At 50.6% G+C, this 18020-nt stretch overlaps 2 protein-coding genes across 7 annotated transcripts in view; one reads left to right on the forward strand and one right to left on the reverse strand.

The window, feature by feature from the left end:
• The window catches only part of OGG1 (8-oxoguanine DNA glycosylase), a 38888-nt gene extending 29947 nt beyond the window's left edge, over positions 1-8941 (forward strand). For 3 of the 4 annotated variants that reach the window (XR_009533643.1, XR_009533644.1, XR_009533645.1), the window contains one exon: positions 8247-8941. Coding sequence is in view for 1 of the 4 variants with exons in the window: in XM_060111542.1 (XP_059967525.1) it covers positions 7466-7521 (56 nt within the window). In the remaining 3 variants the exon portion in view is untranslated. Of the gene's footprint in view, positions 1-7465; positions 7919-8246 lie in introns of those variants that run through there. The other variant, XM_060111542.1, reaches the window with a different exon arrangement.
• TADA3 (transcriptional adaptor 3) lies at positions 6266-17927 on the reverse strand. 3 transcript variants are annotated; one of them, XM_060111537.1, is made up of 10 exons: positions 17710-17927; positions 17395-17450; positions 16452-16684; positions 14833-15083; positions 14608-14713; positions 12752-12893; positions 12557-12660; positions 10964-11073; positions 9494-9679; positions 6266-6831 (listed from the first exon to the last, which is right to left on the reverse strand). In XM_060111537.1, the coding sequence occupies exons 3-10, from the start codon at positions 16656-16658 to the stop codon at positions 6639-6641; spliced, it is 1299 nt and encodes a 432-aa protein (XP_059967520.1). In that variant the 5' UTR covers positions 16659-16684; positions 17395-17450; positions 17710-17927; the 3' UTR covers positions 6266-6638. The 3 variants fall into 3 exon arrangements, with proteins under 3 accessions (XP_059967520.1, XP_059967517.1, XP_059967518.1); XM_060111534.1 differs by having other exon boundaries at positions 17570-17927; XM_060111535.1 differs by having other exon boundaries at positions 17549-17927.
• Between the last annotated feature and the right edge of the window lie 93 nt (positions 17928-18020).

Genomic DNA, 18020 nt, shown 5'->3' on the forward strand with positions numbered 1-18020 from the left:
TTTAGTTGTTTTTCTGGGGTTTTATCTTGTTCCTTCATCTGGTACATAGCCCTCTGCCTTTTCATCTTGTCTATCTTTCTGTGAATGTGGTTTTTGTTCCACAGGCTGCAGGATTGTAGTTCTTCTTGTTTCTGCTGTCTGCCCTGTGGTGGATGAGGCTATCTAAGAGGCTTGTGCAAGTTTCCTGAAGGGAGGGTCTGGTGGTAGGTAGAGCTGTGTGTTGCTCTGGTGGGCAGAGCTCAGTAAAACTTTAATCCACTTGTCTGCCGATGGGTGGGTTGGTGTTCCCTCCCTGTTAGTTGTTTGGCCTGAGGCGACCCAGCACAGGAGCCTACCAGGCTCTTTGGTGGGGCTAATGGCGGACTCTGGGAGGGCTCACGCCAAGGGGCACTTCTCAGAACTTCTGCTGCTAATGTCTTTGTCCCCACGGTGAGCCACAGCCACCCCTCGCCTCTGCAGAAGACCCTCCAACACTAGCAGATAGGTCTGGTTCAGTCTCCTATAGGGTCACTGCTTCTTCCCCTGGGTCCCGATGTGCATATTACTTTGTGTGTGCTCTCGAAGAGTGGAGTCTCTGTTTCCCCCAGTCCTGTCGAAGTCCTCAATCAAATCCCACTAGGCTTCAAAGTCTGATTCTCAAGGAATTCCTCCTCCCATTGCTGGACTCCCAGGTTGGGAAGCCTGACGTGGGGCTCAGAACCTTCACTCCAGTGGGTGGACTTCTGTGGTATAAGTGTTCTCCAGTCTGTGAGTCACCCACCCAGCAGTTATGCGATTTGAGTTTATTGTGATTGCGCCCCTCTTACTGCCTCATTGCAGCTTCTCCTTTGTCTTTGGATGTGGGGTGTCTTTTTTGGTGAGTTCCAGTGTCTTCCTGTGGATGATTGTTCAGCAGTTATCTGTGATTCGAGTGCTCTTGCAACAGGGAGTGCGCTCATGTCCTTCTACTCCGCCATCTTCCCCCCTGCCCTCCATCTGGGGCAATGATTCTTCTGCTTTTCTCTGATTCTCAACCCACAATACCTACAATTTTGTATGTGAGGGTGCTGGTAGGCCCTAGAGAGGGACGTGTAAAAAGGGCCTCTAGAGTCTAAGACCTGCCTTACAATACTGGCTCACCACCAACTCTCTGATCTGGCCCTTCCCCTTTCTGTATCCTGGTTTCCTCATCTGTAAAATAAGTGTAATAATATTACCTGCTTTGACATAGGTTGTTGAGAGGATCAAATTCATGTACAGTGCTGAGCATCACCCTAGCTTTGTCCCTTGCATAACCGTCCTCCCAATGTTGTTTTAACAATAGGCCCTGAGCTTTCATCAAAGGTTGTGATAAGAAATCACCATGTGAAACTCAGTCTCCTTTTGCTGCCAAATTTATGGAGAATCTTATCAACATATGACTCTAGTTGAGAAATTTCTCCAGCATGATAAATTATTAGAATTTTTATCCTGAAAACTGGGAGATGCTCTTTACTCTGATATCAAATGTTCTGAGACTGATGCATCATATTTCCATTTTTTGCCTTAGCTTCCAGGAAGCTTAGAGCTAAATCTAATGCTTAATGACAGTGACTCCATTAAATCAGATGGGCTTAACTTTATATTTGTATTTTATGAAACTCATGAGACACACCCTCAGTTATAAGTATTCTCAAATTCTTTTGGAAAAGAAAGAGGAGAAGAAGGGAAGAGAAGGAAACAGGTATAGTTTGAAAAGAGGGCTTGGCATGCCACCTACTCACTGTATCAACTAGAATATAGGTTTGGTTTCTCTAAGAGACACCCAAAATAATTGTGACTTAAATAAAATAGAAGTGTATAACAATCTGGCCACAGCAGTCTCAGGCTGGTACGATTACTACGAGGGACCCTAGCTTCTTATCTTATTGCTCAGCTTTTCCTATGGTGTCTTTGAGCACATATTTCAAGATGGGTGGCCACCATGCCTCATCCCAGCCAGGGGAAGAGGGGGACATGGAGGGCACACGCACTGGGACTCAAGACCTCATATTGGGGCTTCCCTGGTGGCACAGTGGTTGAGAGTATGCCTGCCAATGCAGGGGACACTGGTTTGTGCCCCGGTCCGGGAAGATCCCACATGCCGCGGAGCGGCTGGGCCCGTGAGCCATGGCCACTGAGCCTGCACGTCCGGAGCCTGTGCTCTGCAACGGGAGAGGCCACAACAGTGAGCGGCCCGCGTACCGCAAAAAAAAAAAAAAAGACCTCATGGTGACACACATCTCTTCCACTCACATCCTGTCGGCCAAAACTTGGTTACATGATCACACCTAACTGCAAAGGAGGCTGGGATATTTAGTCTTTCAGAGGCACATGACCAGCTAAAAATCAGGAGTTCTGTTACTATAGAAGATAGAGAACAGATTTGGAAGGGCATCTACCAGTTTCTGCCACATCCACCATCTGAGATGTATTTACTTCTTTTATTTATTTATTTACTTACTTACTTACTTACGTACTCACTTATTTATGGCTGCGTTGGGTCTTTGTAGCTGTGTGGTCTTTCTCTAGCTGCGGAGAGTAGGGGCTACTCTTCATTGCAGTGCGCGGTCTTATTGCGGTGGCTTCTCTTGTTGCAGAGCATGCGCTCTAGGCACGTGGGCTTCAGCAGTTATGTCACGCAGGCTCAGTAGTTGTGGCACACAGGCTTAGTTGCTCCGAGGCATGTGGGATCTTCCTGGACCAGGGCTCGGACCTGTGTCCCCTGCATTGGCAGGTGGATTCTTAACCACTGCACCACCAGGGAAGTCCCTCAGATGTATTTCTTTGCACATGATTGCACTCCCGTCTGCCTCAATTTCACCCTCACCCCCTCTATTCAGTATAGCTTACATGCTGCTATCAGAGTACTTTCCACTTCAGAGTGTTATTATGGCACTGCCCTGGTCACAAACCAACCCTGGCTCCATACTACCTAGGAAAGTGATGCCCAAACTGTACAATGCATTAGGAATCAGCTGGAGGGCATGCTAAAACAGAGACAGCTGGGCCCCACCTGTAGCCCTACTGCCTGGGTAGGTCTGGGCCCTGAGAATTTGCATCTTTTTTTTTTTTTTTTTTTTTTTTTTGCGGTACGCAGGCCTCCCACCATTGTGGCCTCTCCCGTTGCAGAGCACAGGCTCCGGACGCGCAGGCCCAGCGGGCATGGCTCATGGGCCCAGCCGCTCCGTAGCATGTGGGATCTTCCCGGACCGGGGCACGAACCCGTGTCCCCTGCACTGGCAGGCAGATTCTTAACCACTGCGCCACCAGGGAAGTCTCCCATTGCTTCCTTCTTACCAGAAGTCACCTGGGACCCAGCATCTAACAGTCAGGTCCCCAGAACTGGCCTGGGGACCCATGCTGGGTCATGTTCCCTATGCCAGGGCTTAATCTCTACCCAGTCCTGTTCTCCCTCACCCTGGTGTTTCTGAAAGTCAGTTGTAAGACATTTGGGACTCAGGTAATCGATGCTGGTGGATGATTTTCAGGGCCAAGACATAAAAGACTTTTTCACCAAACTGGTGATAAAGTGTCAATATTGTTTCAAATTAAAATTGGAGCCTAGGGAATTCCCTGGAGGTCCAGTGGTTAGGACTCCACACTTTCACTGCTGGGGTCAGGTTCAATCCTTGGTCAGGGAAATAAGATCCTGTAAGCCGTGGGGTGCGGCCAAAAAGTAAAATAATAAACAAATAAAATTGGAACCTTGAGGTGCTGGAAACTAATCTCCCCTTCATCACAGGGAACCCAGCTTTCTCCAAACCCCATAAAGGAAGCCGCCTTTGGCTCCAGCGGACATGGGTATGGCCATAAGAAGGGAATCCCTGTCCTGCTGTGGTTGTCAACTCTGTCAGGGATGGTGCTATCATGGTGGTAACTGTTACTGCAGCAAGGCTGTGTAGCCTCAGAAGGCAGTGAACCTTTTTTAGCTTTGATGTCCTCCTGTGCAGGGTAGGGATGTTACTACTCACCTTGCAGATGTGTGGTGAGCATCAAATAAGACATGGGAGTAAAGGGCCCAGCACAGTACTAGGCAGATAGTAGGTGTACAATAGAGAATAACTAGAATAACTAGAATTCTCACAACTATAAGAAAGTTAAGTTTTTTCCCTAATGAATGAGGCCCAGTCACTCTTCTAGGGTTTTTCCTTCTATTTGTAATATCTACCTTCCTCTCTCACAATTCTACCTAATTTTGGGACCTCAGCTGCCCAGCTGTACCTCCTCCACAAATCTGTCTCTGTTCCTGGAACACTCTATTAACAACGCCTACCATACTTATGGTTTGGTCTAATGGATGTGGAAATGAGTAGTGAATTAAGAACAGGGTGTCTGTAGGCAGGGCTGCCATGTATGGTTGTACATGTTGTGCACTGCCTGAGCCTGGAAGTACCATTCACAGACTGTAAGGAAGTGGGGCCCTGATGCATTGTGTAATAAAGAGGCTCTGTGCGCAAGTCAGATGAACTGAGCTTGAAACCTGGCTCGACCACTAATCAATTGTTTGAGCAAGCAACACATGTAAACTCCTGACTTAGCTTCCTCATCTGTGAATGGGATGTTATTAGTACCTACCACGAGGGATAGTTGAGAGGATTCAGTAGCTTAATGAGTTTAACAGTGCCTTGTAAAGGACTGAATTTACTGAGCACTTAATTTTAGAAATTAAGTGTGGGTGTTTTTTCTGAGAAGGCTGTACACAAGCTCGGGCCAGTGGGTCACCGAAAATCTGCAGCCGTGCCCCCCGACCCCAACCCCTCCCCCCCGCCATGTAGCAGGAGGCAGATCCTCATGCTGTCCTTTCTCGCAGGACCCTACTCCACCCTTCTTTTTGCCAAAATCCGCTTTTACTAGGTCTTCTTCAGTTGACAAATGACAGCTCCAAAGTAAACTAGATTAAGCCCAAAGAAGCATTTGTGGGTGGATATAACTGAACTCCAATGGAGGATCCAGGGCTCCAGGTACATTACGAGCACTCTGTCTTCTCCATCTCCTGGCTCTGCTTCTCTGTATTGGCTTTATTCTCAGGCAGACTCTTCCATGTGGCAGGAAAATGGGTTACTGGGTGGTTCAAGCTTGTATTTTATGGTTTTTCATATAAAGGAAGAGCAATCCATAGAGCAATGGATTTCTTTCCGCATCCATAGAGCAATCTTATGGAAGGCCTCTGATTGGCCCAGCTTGGGTCACATGCCCACTCTTTGACTCAATCATTGTGGCTAAAGGGATGGTGGACTGAGATTGGCCAAGCTAGGGTCGTGTGTCCACGAGTTTGACAGCCCCACAGAGCTACATGGAACAGGGAGGGGACAGTTCTCCAATAGGAGAGGTGCTGGGCATACAAGAATGTTGGCCGTCCTGGCCATCCTTCTCTACCGCTCAGTTCATAGGTCAGTTCCTCAGGGAAGCTTCCCCTCCCCTCCTCCACGTGGACCTCAACCTTCCCACAGTAAATTGCAAATTATTCTCCGACTCTCTGATACCATAGTTTGGGAACAACTGGAGGCAGGGAGGCGAGTGTATTTATTCATTTGTGACTCCCAGGCCTAGCTTCCTAACCGGGGCTGTGGAAGGGATGCTGTTGGTGGCCTATCCAGCATCCATTTCCCCTTCCTCTTCAGATCTTTGTTGGGTTCCACCTTGTCTCCCCACTGCCTTAGGCTTAGTGGGGAAGCTGACTCCATTTTCATGGAGAGTAGTTTAAACCCATTAGCGTCATCCCTTCCCAGTGACTGGTTCAAAAATGGGCATGTGGGACCTAGTTTGGGCTGGTGAGACACAAGGGTGTCTGGGAAAGGCTTCTTGCTCTTTTGGATGGGCATGGAAGCCATCTGGTGCCTTCCTGCCCTCTCTCGTGCTGGACAGAAATGAGGAAGCATTTGGCCTCCATCAACTGCTACTGGCTGCCACTGGCTGCCACTGCACAGCTGGAAGGGAACTTACTTTAGGCAAAAGCTGACACCGTGGGAGTGTGGAGACACCTGGACCCTTGATGGCCTTGTTGAGGTGCTGGATTGGCTAACCCTGGATGCCACCCTGCCCCAGGACCGCCAAACCCCTAGCTAACGCACTTCCTTGTTAAACCACCTTGAGCTGGGGTGTTCTGTTACCTGTGGCCACAAGTATCTTCAGAAAGCTCTCCCTGAATGAATGACCTAGGCGAGTGGCCACAGGCTGAGAGCCCTCAAGCATGCCCTCCTAAACTATGCCACCCACACAAGTTCCTTCCTACCCCACAATAACAGACATTCAAAGATTCTGGATGCTTTTTAAAAAAAACCACACCAGTCACTTTATTCTTAAGTTTGTACTTTACAAAACCACAAGGGAGAAGTCCTTGAGGGTGCAAGGGGTAGGGGAGTGGGAGATGGTGAAGAGGGGGATGAGGACAACCCAGAAATGAAGCCCCCCCCATCTTGGGGGACCAAGCAGAGACTGGGCCCCAGGCCAGCCCAGCAGGGCCTCTCGTGTCCTGGCTCTACAGAGCTGGGCCAAAAGACCTCAGGAAAGGGTCACAGCTTCTAGAGACTGTCGCCATTAGACAGGCAGCCACAGGCTGAGGCTTCTGGTAGCCCAAAGAAGGAAGTGGGCCTCCCCCTCCCAAGCCAGGGGGAGGCAGCCTGAGGCAGGGGTGAGAGCTACCCGTCCAGCAGCTTTAGGATGCTCTCACGCTCCTTCAGAGTCTTCCAGGCCTGGTCCTTCTCCTTCTTGGTGGGGGTCCGCTTCTTCTGCCGGGCAGCCATGATCTTGCGGAAGGCGTCCATGACCTCATTGTCTGCCATGCGGACCCGCTGCCTCAGCTCCTGCCGACTCACCTCCTCCTTTGCCAGCCTGTGGGGACCAGCCGGCCAGGTGCCATGGGAAGCCCACCAGAGTAGGGCTCCTCCCTCTTCCAACTGAGCCCACCCCACTACCCAGGGCTGCCACTCCTGTGGACCGTTTCATATCAAAAAGCAAAGTTATTGGGCTTCCCTGGTGGCGTAGTGGTTGAGAGTCCGCCTGCCGATGCAGGGGACATCGGGTTCGTGCCCCGGTTCGGGAAGATCCCACATGCCGCGGAGCAGCTGGGCCTGTGAGCCATGGCCGCTGAGCCTGCCCGTCCGGAGCCTGTGCTCCACAACGGGAGAGGCCACAACAGTGAGAGGCCCGCGTACCGCAAAAAAAAAAAAAAAAAAAAGCAAAGTTATTGGGCCACGCTTACATGGTGCCCTGTGCCAGGTACTACCTCTTCAAATATATCAGCTCAGTTAATCCTCCTAACAACCTTGTGAGATAGGTACTAATATTCCTATGTTACCAGTGAGGAAACTGAGGCTCAAGGAGGATAAGAAATGCCCCAAGATCCCACAACTAGTGAGGAGGAGATCTGAATCAAGTCAGGCTCTTGCTCCAAACAATCTTCTTTAAAAGGTGTTCTGGGGCTTCCCTGGTGGTGCAGTGGTTAAGAATCCGCCTCCCAATGCAGGGGACACGGGTTTGAGTCCTGGTCTGGGAAGATCCCACATGCCATGGAGCAACTAAGCCCGTGCACCACAACTACTGAGCCTGCACTCTAGAGCCCGTGCTCTGCAACAAGAGAAGCCACCGCAATGAAGAGTAGCCCAGCTCTCTGAAACTAGAGAAAGTCCGTGCACAGCAATGAAGACCCAATGCAGCCAAAAATAAATAAATGAAATAAATAATTTTTTTTAAAAAAAAGTGTTCTGGTGCCAGCAGAAGACCTGCTTTTACTTCAGCAACCAAATTCCAGAGCAACCTAAGGGTCTAGACAGCCTGAGGTCTACAGGAGGTGAGTGAGATACCAAACTGACCCCTCCGAATGGAACCTGACCTATAAATTCAATTCATGGTGGAGCTGGAAGGTCACTTAGAGATCTATCTAGTCTAACCTGTAAATTTTTCAGAAGGGGAAGCTGCTGCTCAGGGCAGGAGATGCATTGCTTAAGGCCCTGCAACTACCCATGCAGGGCTGAGGGCTGCACACTGGCCTTCTGATAGCCAAGCTAGTTCCTTCACTGCCCATTACTTCTGTAGCTGCACATCCCCACTTCTCTCTCTCTCCCCTCCCCTTCCCTTCCTCAGTACTCTTTCACCTGTATTTTCCTCTTCTTGCCCTTGAAAGGGAACTAGAAAGAGGCTTTGGATCCAGCCTTGGGCTCCAGTTACAGCTTAGCTGTTTCTTGGCTGTGTGACCTTCAGCAGAGCGCTCATTTCACTGGGCCTTTATTTCCTCATTTGGTAAACAGGGAAAACCAGCACCTACTCCCTGGGCTACAGCAGAGATTAAGTAAGAGGGGGTACATGAAGCCCCTGGTACACGGCAGGCACTCCGTATACCCTCATCCTTAAAGACCCCAGCAGCTTGCCAGCAACTTCTCCTCCTTCTAATGATGCACGTCTTTACCAGCCGCTCACGTGGTGACTGCAAGCCCTTTGCCCTGCCTCTCTTCCTAACCCAGCACGACGTTTAAGAGACAGGCAGAGGTGGCCAAATGAATGAGCATGCCCTGCTCTGCTGGGGCTCTGTGAGGTGGAGACACAGCACCTGCCTACGAGGAGCAAGGGGACTTAGCTGGGCTGCTTCTCTATCTCCCCAATAAAAGGGGAGCCACGACCATGATCTCCCTACAGATACCACCTGCACCCTTGTTGTTAGGAGTGCAGACCAAGATGGATGGGAATGAATAGAAAATGAATGACATCGCACTAAAACACTGGTCAGTTCCTGGTGAGGGGCTGGTGTAATCACAGATGCTCAAGAAAATGTTAACAGTTGATAAACTGAGGTGGAGAGTATACTGGTATTTACTGTACTACTCCGTCAGATTTTCTGTGTGTATAAAATTTTTCACAATAAAACTGGGGGAAAAAGAAAATAAGCATGAAAAGACTTAAAAATAAACCACACAGGGCTTCCCTGGTGGCGCAGTCGTTGGGAGTCCGCCTGCTAATGCAAGGGACACGGGTTCGAGACCCGGTCCGGGAAGATCCCACATGCCGTGGAGCAGCTAGGCCCGTGAGCCATGGCCCCTGAGCCTGTGCGTCCGTAGCCTGTGCTCTGCGACAGGAGAGGCCACAACAGTGAGAGGCTCACGTACCGCAAAAAAATAAATAAATAAAAAATAAACCACACAAAAAGATAAAAAATAAAAAAAATAATAAACCACACAACAATGCGAATATAGTTAACACCACTGAACCGTACATTTGAAAATGGTTTAGAGGGTAAATTTTGTGTTATTTGTTTTTACCACAATTAGAAGTGAATAAACAAATCACAGATGCCTGAGCTCTAGTCTGTGGAATGAGAATCTGTTTGAGACAAAACCAGTGGGGTGGTCAGGCCCGGCACTGACATTTTTTTCAAAGCCCTCCGGGTGATTTAGAGGCCCTGCCGGGTTTGGAAAGCCTGTCGTAAAGCTCCCGGAAGGTCAGCAGCATGGCCAAGGCCTCGCTGGCCGCGCCCTGGCCCAGGCATCCTGTCCACACTCACCTCAGTAGGTCGTGCTTCTTGGTGCGGTTGTGGGCACTAAGCGCTTTCAACTCGGCCTGCCGTTTGCGCAGCTCCGCCAGAACTTCGTCCTCCGAGTCCTCTGCAGGGCGGTCCTCAGATTCCAGCAGGCCCTGGGCGATCAGCTCCTCCTTGATGCGGCTCTCCAGAGACTTGGTATGCGGCACACTGCAGGGAAAGGCAGTACTCAGCTCAAGGGCCAGCCTGCAAGGGGGACTGCTCTGAGGTGCCCAAGGTTAGTGAACACCTTTCTTTCTCTTTGGGCACTGCCTCTCTATCTATCTACACATAAAAAATAGAGACGGGGGCTTCCCTGGTGGCGCAGTGGTTGAGAATCTGCCTGCCAATGCAGGGAACACAGGTTCGAGCCCTGGTCTGGGAAGATCTCACATGCCGCGGAGCAACTAGGCCCGTGAGTCACAACTACTGAGCCTGCGCGTCTGGAGCCTGTGCTCCACAACAGAGAGGCCACGAGAGTGGCCCCCACTTGCTGCAACGAAGACCCAACACAGCTAAAAATAAATAATTAAAAAAAAAAAAGAAAGAGACAGACACATCTGGTCTTGTAAACATAAGCAACAGATATCGATATGCTATGTAATATAAAATACAGAAAAACCTACAATGCTAACAACCCAAAAAGAATCACTATTTTGTTATCTGTTATTATTATATGTGTTACCATCTTCTTACCATGTTACGTTATATACATAAAAATATGTATTTTATGTTCTTATATAAATACTATATGTATTCCGGATTTTGTTACATATTATTCCCACTTTTTTTTTTTTTTTGCGGTACACGGGCCTCTCACTGTTGTGGCCTCTCCCGTTGCGGAGCACACGCTCCGGACGCGCAGGCCTAGCAGCCACGGCTCACGGGCCCAGCCGCTCCGCGGCATGTGGGATCTTCCCGGACCGGGGCACGAACCCGTGTCCCCTGCATCGGCAGGCGGACTCTCAACCACTGCGCCACCAGGAAAGCCCTATTCCCACTTTTTTAATGTATTATTTTAGCTTTCCCCCACCACGTACCAACATTTAAATATATCTTAAGTAAAAATAGGATCATATTGTCTGTATTGTGCTACAACGGACAGTTTCCACTTATCACTCTGTTGTTTACATCTTTGTGTGTCAGTTAACTGTATTTCTCTAATACGATTAATAGTTGCAAGTTATTTCATCATATGGACTTATGACAATTTAGTCAACCAGTCTCCTCCAGGTGGACATTTAGGTTGTTTATAGTAAGAACAGGGCCATGATGAAAACCCTGTACTAAGCCTGTGCATTTGGAAATCCTGGCCCAGCACGTACAGCTGACTTCTGTTGGTCTTTATCAAAATGTCCTCAGTCTCTCTATTAATGAAGACCACCCATGCTGGGATGGACAAAAGTCAACAGAAGCAGAGGCCAGACTGTGAGGTGTGGACAGGATGTCACTCACCTGAAGGGTTTGTTCTGATTGCGGGGAGAGGTGCTTGCCCCGTCAGCCCCTGATTCTTTTCCAGACATGTCCGGAATAGGAGAGTCCTCCATGGGGGAAATAATATTTTCCTAGAAGAGCACAGAAATGGATGGAGGGAGAAAGAGCTATAGTATTACCATTTTCCTGCCCCCCTCTGACCTACATGGACAGTCTTCACATACCAGAAATATCTTTTTCTCATCCCATCCTCTGTGGGAAGTCTTCCCAAACTGACTCTCAAAAACTTTGATCATTTTAAAAATTCTTTTTTTTTGTACTGATACCAAAAGAAGGGAGCACAAAAGAGTGACGGTAACACTCAACAATGGTAATGAGAAGAGCTAAGGTATGTTAACCATTTGCAATGCACCAGGCACCTGCACTAAGCATGCTGCGGCAGAGGCTGCCAGCTGTCCAAAAGCCATTCTCGCCTTTCTTCCACAGTAGCTGGGCTTACGGCTGCCCAGATACACCACACTTCCCAGCCTCCCTTGCAGTCAGGGGTGGTCATCTGACAAACTCTCTCCAGTGGAAAGTGATTAGAAGAGATAAGAGCCACAGCTGGCCACGGCCTTCACACACTCCTCCTTGCTCTTTTTTTTTTTTTTTTTTTTTTTTTTTTTTTTTTTTTTTGCGGTATGCGGGCCTCTCACTGCTGTGGCCTCCCCCGTCGCGGAGCACAGGCTCCGGACGCGCAGGCTCCGGACGCGCAGGCTCCGGACGCGCAGGCCCAGCGGCCATGGCCCACGGGCCCAGCCGCTCCGCGGCATATGGGATCCTCCCAGACCGGGGCACGAACCCGTATCCCCTGCATCGGCAGGCGGACTCTCAACCACTTGCGCCACCAGGGAGGCCCCCTCCTTGCTCTTTTTCTGTGGGCTCGGAGTGGCAATCACACTTGGAATGACCTTGTGCAGAAGGCATGTTTAAGACAGCAAAGCCAGCATACGTGGGGTCTCTGTCTGATGGTGTGGGACGGAGATGTCCCCCTACCCCCATTTCAGCCAATCTGGAACGTGTGCCCAGAAAGACGTGGGAGAGAAAGACGCTATCATGTTTGAGACAGCCAGGAAACTGAGGCTCAAGAGGTGAAGAAATATGCCTAAGGGCAGCCAGCAGGCATAAATAAAGGGACCCTGAACCTGGGGTTTGAGTCCTGCTTCTATGTATTAGCTGTGTGACCTCAAGCAAACAGTTCCCTTTTTTGAGCCTCAACCTTGTTGGGTGTAACATGGGGTTAACCACTGTCTTTGCCTCTAACGAGAGGATGTGTAGAAAGCCCCTTGCACGGGGCCTTTAGCCAACGCTCAGCAAAAGTAACTGTGGAGTGGTGGCTACCTTGGGGGGAGGTTAAAAACTGGGAGGGGCGTGAGAGGGCCTTCAAGAATACTGATGATGTTTTCTTTTGTGGTCCTGGGGCTACCTGTACAAGTGTGCTCATTTGTGAAAACTGATCAAGCTGTACATTTATGATCTATGTACCTTTCTAAATGTATAATGTACTTCAATAAACAATAAAAACTAAACATTGAAACAGTGAATACAGTTCTTATTTTGGGTTGGGGTGCTCACCTCCACCAAGGCCTGTAGGAGTCGCTGTGTCAGGGCACCAAAGGGGCACCCGTCTTCCGGCTGCTCGTGCTGGGCCTCAGACTTCTTCAGCAGGGCATCCACATCTGAATCGGGCAGAGAAGGGGTGGACAGGTATGCTGAAGTGCTAGGAACTGAAGTCCTGGCCTGGGGTGGGCAGGGAGGTGAGGGGCCTACCTTTCGTGTCCAGTTCAGTCAGTGGCCCCATGAGGCCTTTCTTCTTGTCAGCCACGGCTGCTGCCCGGGCCCCGTCCTTCTGCTCCTCCAGCAGGTCCTCCTGTGCCCAGCGCTGGGAGTAGTGCTTCCCCAGGGGCGGGATCTGTGGGAGACATCCCATCCGGTCCCGAAGCAGTAAATACAGGCCAGTCGTGCCTGGGGTGTCAGGGGCGCTCTGTGCACTTGGGACTGCCAACAGGCTCTTTGTTCATCCCTCATTGCTTCATTTACCTGTCTTTCCAAGTTCCCAGCCCAGGGCCAAGGCCTGAGCCTGGTACAGGTGAGAAGAGATAAAGGAGATAGAATCTCTACACTCACAGTCTAGTAAGGAAGCCAGGTACGTACGGAACTGAAACACACAGACGGCAATACAGAACAATTTCCAAGATGTAAGGTGCAGAATGGTGTGTGTACATGGACCTTTTCCGTTGACAGCTGTTATCTCTAGAGAGAACTATAGAGCCTAGGGTCAGAACTGAGAGGAAAATATCTTTTGCATTGCTTGAACTCGTTACTGCCTGTATGGATTATCTTTTCCGATAAATTTTTAAAAAATTCAGACAAGTGAAGTGACAGAGGTAGGTCAAGGTGCTGTGGCAGCACAAAAGACAGACCAGGGCCTCCCTGGTGGCGCAGTGGTTGAGAGTCCGCCTGCCGATGCAGGGGACATGGGTTTGTGCCCCGGTCTGGGAAGATCCCACAGGCCGCGGAGCGGCTGGGCCGGTGAGACATGGCCGCCGAGCCTGCGCGTCCGGAGCCTGCGCTCCGCAATGGGAGAGGCCACAACAGTGAGAGGCCCGTGTAACGCAAAAAGAAAAAAAAAAAAAAAGACAGACCAACCTGCTGGGGAATCTGCAAAGCCATTGTGGCGGTAACATGCGATCAGGGGCTCGAAGGGTGTTAGTCTGCCAAGGGGAGAAGGGCATGTGCAGAGGCCCAGAGACGAGCAAGGACCCTGTGTGGGCCTGGAGTGAGGGCAAGGTGCTTGGGGGGGCTGGTAAATACAGCAGTGGAGAGGGAGTGTGGCCAAGGAAACTGGAGAGGGGCACTGGGGCTGTGCCGCCAAGGGCTGAGACACTTGGACTCGATTCTGTAGGTAACGGGAGCCAGCGGAGGCCATGTCATGAGCACATCCGATCATGACAGCTGACCTATGGGAGAATTCCCCACCAATGCTTTTCAGTATTTTCTACATGTTCTTTGATGGAACCTTTTTTATTTTAATCATAAAAAAATAAATTTTTATATGTTAAAAAAAAGAGAGTCCCCCTAGAGCAGCGGTCCCCAAGCTTTTTGGCACCAGGACCGGTTTCGTGGAAGACAGTTTTTCCATGGACTGGGGTGGGGGGCCGGGGGGTGGCTCAGGCGGTGACGTCAGCATATGGGGGAGCGGCAGATGAAGCTTCGCTCGCCCGCCGCTCACCTCCTGCTGTGCTGCCTGGTTCCTAACTGGCTGTGGCCCGCTACCGGTCCACGGCCCGGGGGTTGGGGACCCCTGCTCTAGAGGGAAGAAAGTGTTAAGAGGCTGTTAAGGTAAAAGCTGATGAAGGCTTGAGCCAAAGCAGAGGGGATGGCAATGAGAGAAAAAGGGAGGATCTCACTGAAGAAGATGCCTTAGGACGTGGTGACCATTTGGATGCGGTAGAAGGGAGGAAGCTGAGAGTAAGAACCTGGGTGTCTGGGTGGGTTAATGGAACAGACGAGAGGCTAGGCAGGGCAGGGAAGGAAGATGATGTACAGCACTGCGATCTCTGATGCTGGGGCACCTCTGAGCCTTCTTGTTCTCCATCACGTCTATCTAGGCCTGGGGTCTCTACCTTGTAATGTTCAGCCTCATCTTCTGGGGGTTTCAGTAGCTCCTCTAGCGTGCGCACCTCCTCACTGGTGATATCGGCACAGTAGGGCTCCACCGAAGCCCAGAATCTGCAGAGAGAAGCGGAGCCTGACGGGGTGCCCCCTGCCCCACCAGCCTAAGCCCCGGGCCCTTCCACAGCCTCCAATACCCAAATCCCAAGGCCCATTTATGTCCCCTGGCCCAGAACCTGTTGGGGGCGTCATTCTTGGGGATACGTGGCACGTCAATTGGGTCATCAGTGAATTCATATTCCTGGATCTTGGGCTGAAGGTTTTTGGATTTGGGTCGCCCAGGGCCAGGGCCTGGCCCATGTCCCGCCTTCCCTTCCAGTTTCTGCTTCTTAGGCTTCCCATGTTTGGGGGGAGCACCAAGCTCATGGTCTCGACCCAGCTTCAGGAATCGTCGGTCACCTTTCTTATCCTGCCAGTCGGTGAGGATCTGAAATTCAGAGACTGTCACTGAGGGGGAGAAGGGAAGACACAGGACAAGTCTGTCTCCCGGTTAAAAACAAGGGTCTAGAAATCAAGAAGGCGCCAAGTCTCTCCCCCTCCCCTTTTTATCTAGCAAACGCCTACTCATCCTGCAAAACTTAGCTCCTTTTCTGTGCCCATCTCACAGGATTTTATTCATATATTTCTCATCATTCCATTCACTTGTCTGTCTGTATTGATTCACCTCCGTAGCACCCAAGCTGGTCACACAGCATTAGGCAGTTCAAACAAGTAGATCACATCTCAGTGCACATTAGCCCTAGGAAAATACGCTGGTGGTAACTTTCTGGTGGAAGCAAGCATGCCTCCCAGCAAACCTTTACTTCAAATGTCACCACAACTGGGAAGCCTTTTCCGAATCAGTTATCCAGCTTCTTAGATGCTAAAATACAACTGATTGTGCCACAGCCCCGCTCAAAAAGCTTCAGTGGATTCCCAGGGACCACAAGTTAATTTTATTCATCTTCTGAAGTCCAGTCAAAATGGCATCTTCTTCCTCTATGGGTATCGGGTACTTAGTACCTCCACTGTAGGCCCAATTGTGTTGTTTGGTCATAACTAGAATAAACAGAGTACTTTGTCTCTTCAAGAAGATTATAAGCTATTGGAGACCAGGAAGTTCATCTTAGCCATCTCTGGTCCCCAGGATCTGGCACAGCATCTGGCACCCAGGGCTCAGAGAATATTTATGCCATAAATAGAAATAATGAGAGTCATACCAGTAAATAATGTTTAACATGCTTATTTAGTGTGAGACGTTGGGCTGAGCCTTTGCAAAAAGTCTTTCTTTTAATTCTCACAAAAGCTCTGAGGTAGCTCCTATTATCCAGCCCACTTGGCAGATGGAGAACTGATCCTCAGAGGCAGGAAGTAACTTTTGCAAGCGTTGGAATTTAGCATTGGCAATAGCAACGCTAGCAAGCGCTTAGGTCAGGATTCAAATCCAGGCCTCCCCATTCCAGTTCCCCCAGTACTCCTAACCACAACAGCACTTCTCCTGGTACTTGTCTGACCTGCCCTTCCCTTTAGTTGGCAAACTCCCCAAAAGCCAGAACTGTCCTAATTACCTCTCTCTAGTGACTAGCACAGGACCCAGAACATTGTGAGGAGTGAGGGTCACTAGTTGCTTAGTGAATCGGAAATCTCGCAGTGTATGAGGATCATGCACATTCTTGCATATTTTCCATGTCACGCAAGCCCAGTTTGGGTCTCTCTCTTCCCCACTAAGCTCCTGTAACCCAGGCCTCAGCAGATGAGGCTAACCCATAACTTGTCACAGTCCATCCCTGGTGATGTACCCTCTGTGGGGTATCACCTGGGTTTCGGCCTCAAGCACCCGCAAGCGTCGGCTGGCAGAAGAAAGCAGGGTCTCAAGCTCCAGCTGCAGAGTGTCCAGCTCCTCGATACCGATGCCATCATCCTCAGAGCGGGCCAACACTGCTGTGTAACGGGGACAGACCTTCAGGTGGTCCACAGACTTGAAGTCGTGGAACTGCAAGGGGCAGTCCTTCAGCTCACTCATGGCCCAGGATAGGGGACGCTGTGGAGCTGGAGAGGAAAGGACCACTGATGGGAGGTGGGGGGAAGTGGTACAAGAAAAGCCCAAGGTCTCCTTCCATCCAGGAGAAAGTCAGGCTTCAGTAACCTATTGACAAGGTTGACGGCACAGCTCCTACTCGTAGAGCACCTACTGTGTGCCAAGTGAGGTGCAGACACATTGCTGGCTTCTCACTGAATTCCTCACCCAACCCCATGAGCAGGGACCATTATCATCTCCATTTTACAGATGAGGAAACTGAGACTCTTCAGGTGTGGGTTCACGTCCAAGCTTACCAACATGCAATTTGAATCCAGATAGTTTTGAGTCTGTGCCCCTAACCGCCATGATATACTACGCTTGTCTTCCTGATGCTCTTCCCTGCAGTTCCACTCTTCCTGAATTCTGCAAAGCCCCAGAGTTCCAAGCATCCCATACTTATTATCTTAATGTTCTTTGTGCCTCCCAGCCTCTCCTTGTCTCGCCCCTCCCCACCTCTGCCCCTTCTCTTTGCCCCGATAGTAAAATATGTGGGCTGGTAAGCCAGATATATCTGGATTCAAGCCCAGGCTTGACCAATCTCTATTTATGTAGCCCTGAACATGTTGATTAACTCTCCTGAGCCTCGGTTTTTCCATCCGTAAAATAGGGCAAAAGAAGCTTGAGTCTGTTTCCCCATAATTAGTCTGAATCTGTAAAATGGGGTAACAATAGTACCTACCTCCCAGGGATGTTCTGAGGATTAAGATGATGCCCGTCAAGAGCTCAGTTCAGTGCCTGGCACAGAAAAAGTGCGGCTGGTTAATGGCTGGCCCCACCCATGGATCGCCCCAATGTCCCGCCTTTAGGGTCCCAGTCCTCTAAGAACACCCTACCGCGGCCTCCGCCCCCTCTACCTCCTCCTTGCTGCCTCCCACGGCCCCGCGGCCACGGGAGGGGGCGGGGAGTTCCGGTCGGTGCGAGCAACCGCCCCGGAACTGGCTATGTGCGGGGCCCCTGCAGTTGACGCGGGGGCGGGAAGACGCGAGGGCCAGACCCTGTGTCTTTCGGAGGATGGAGGTTTGCGGGCAGCAAGCGAGCCCGCTGCAGGTGGGGTGGAGAGGGTATGCCTCGCGCAGACCCTAGGGAACAGCCCGGCGCCGGGGGGCGGGGCTCGGCGGCCGGGTTCTCTGCCGGGCAGTTAGTCCCGTCGAGCCCCAAAGGCTGCAGGTAGGAGGGGCCCGGAGAAAGGATGGGGGCGCAGAGCCGGAAGGATCGAAGGGCTCCTCCGCCTCGCCTTGTCCTAATATGGTGCCCAACCTGAGGCCGGGCTGCACCATTGCATGACTATGAGGGAAGAAGGCGGCA

Source organism: Mesoplodon densirostris, chromosome 10 (genome assembly GCF_025265405.1).
Source record: "Mesoplodon densirostris isolate mMesDen1 chromosome 10, mMesDen1 primary haplotype, whole genome shotgun sequence".
NCBI lineage: Eukaryota > Metazoa > Chordata > Mammalia > Artiodactyla > Ziphiidae > Mesoplodon > Mesoplodon densirostris.

What these genes read in the sequence shown, in the direction of transcription:
- TADA3 (XM_060111537.1), bottom strand. Translation starts at nt 16,658, where the DNA reads ATGAGTGAGCTGAAGGACTGCCCCTTGCAGTTCCACGACTTCAAGTCT. An exon ending in GACTGAACTGGACACGAAAG is followed by an intron (nt 12,661 to 12,751) that starts GTAGGCCCCTCA and finishes TGCCCGATTCAG; the next exon opens with ATGTGGATGCCCTGCTGAAG. An exon ending in TCCTACAGGCCTTGGTGGAG is followed by an intron (nt 11,074 to 12,556) that starts GTGAGCACCCCA and finishes GTGCTCTTCTAG; the next exon opens with GAAAATATTATTTCCCCCAT.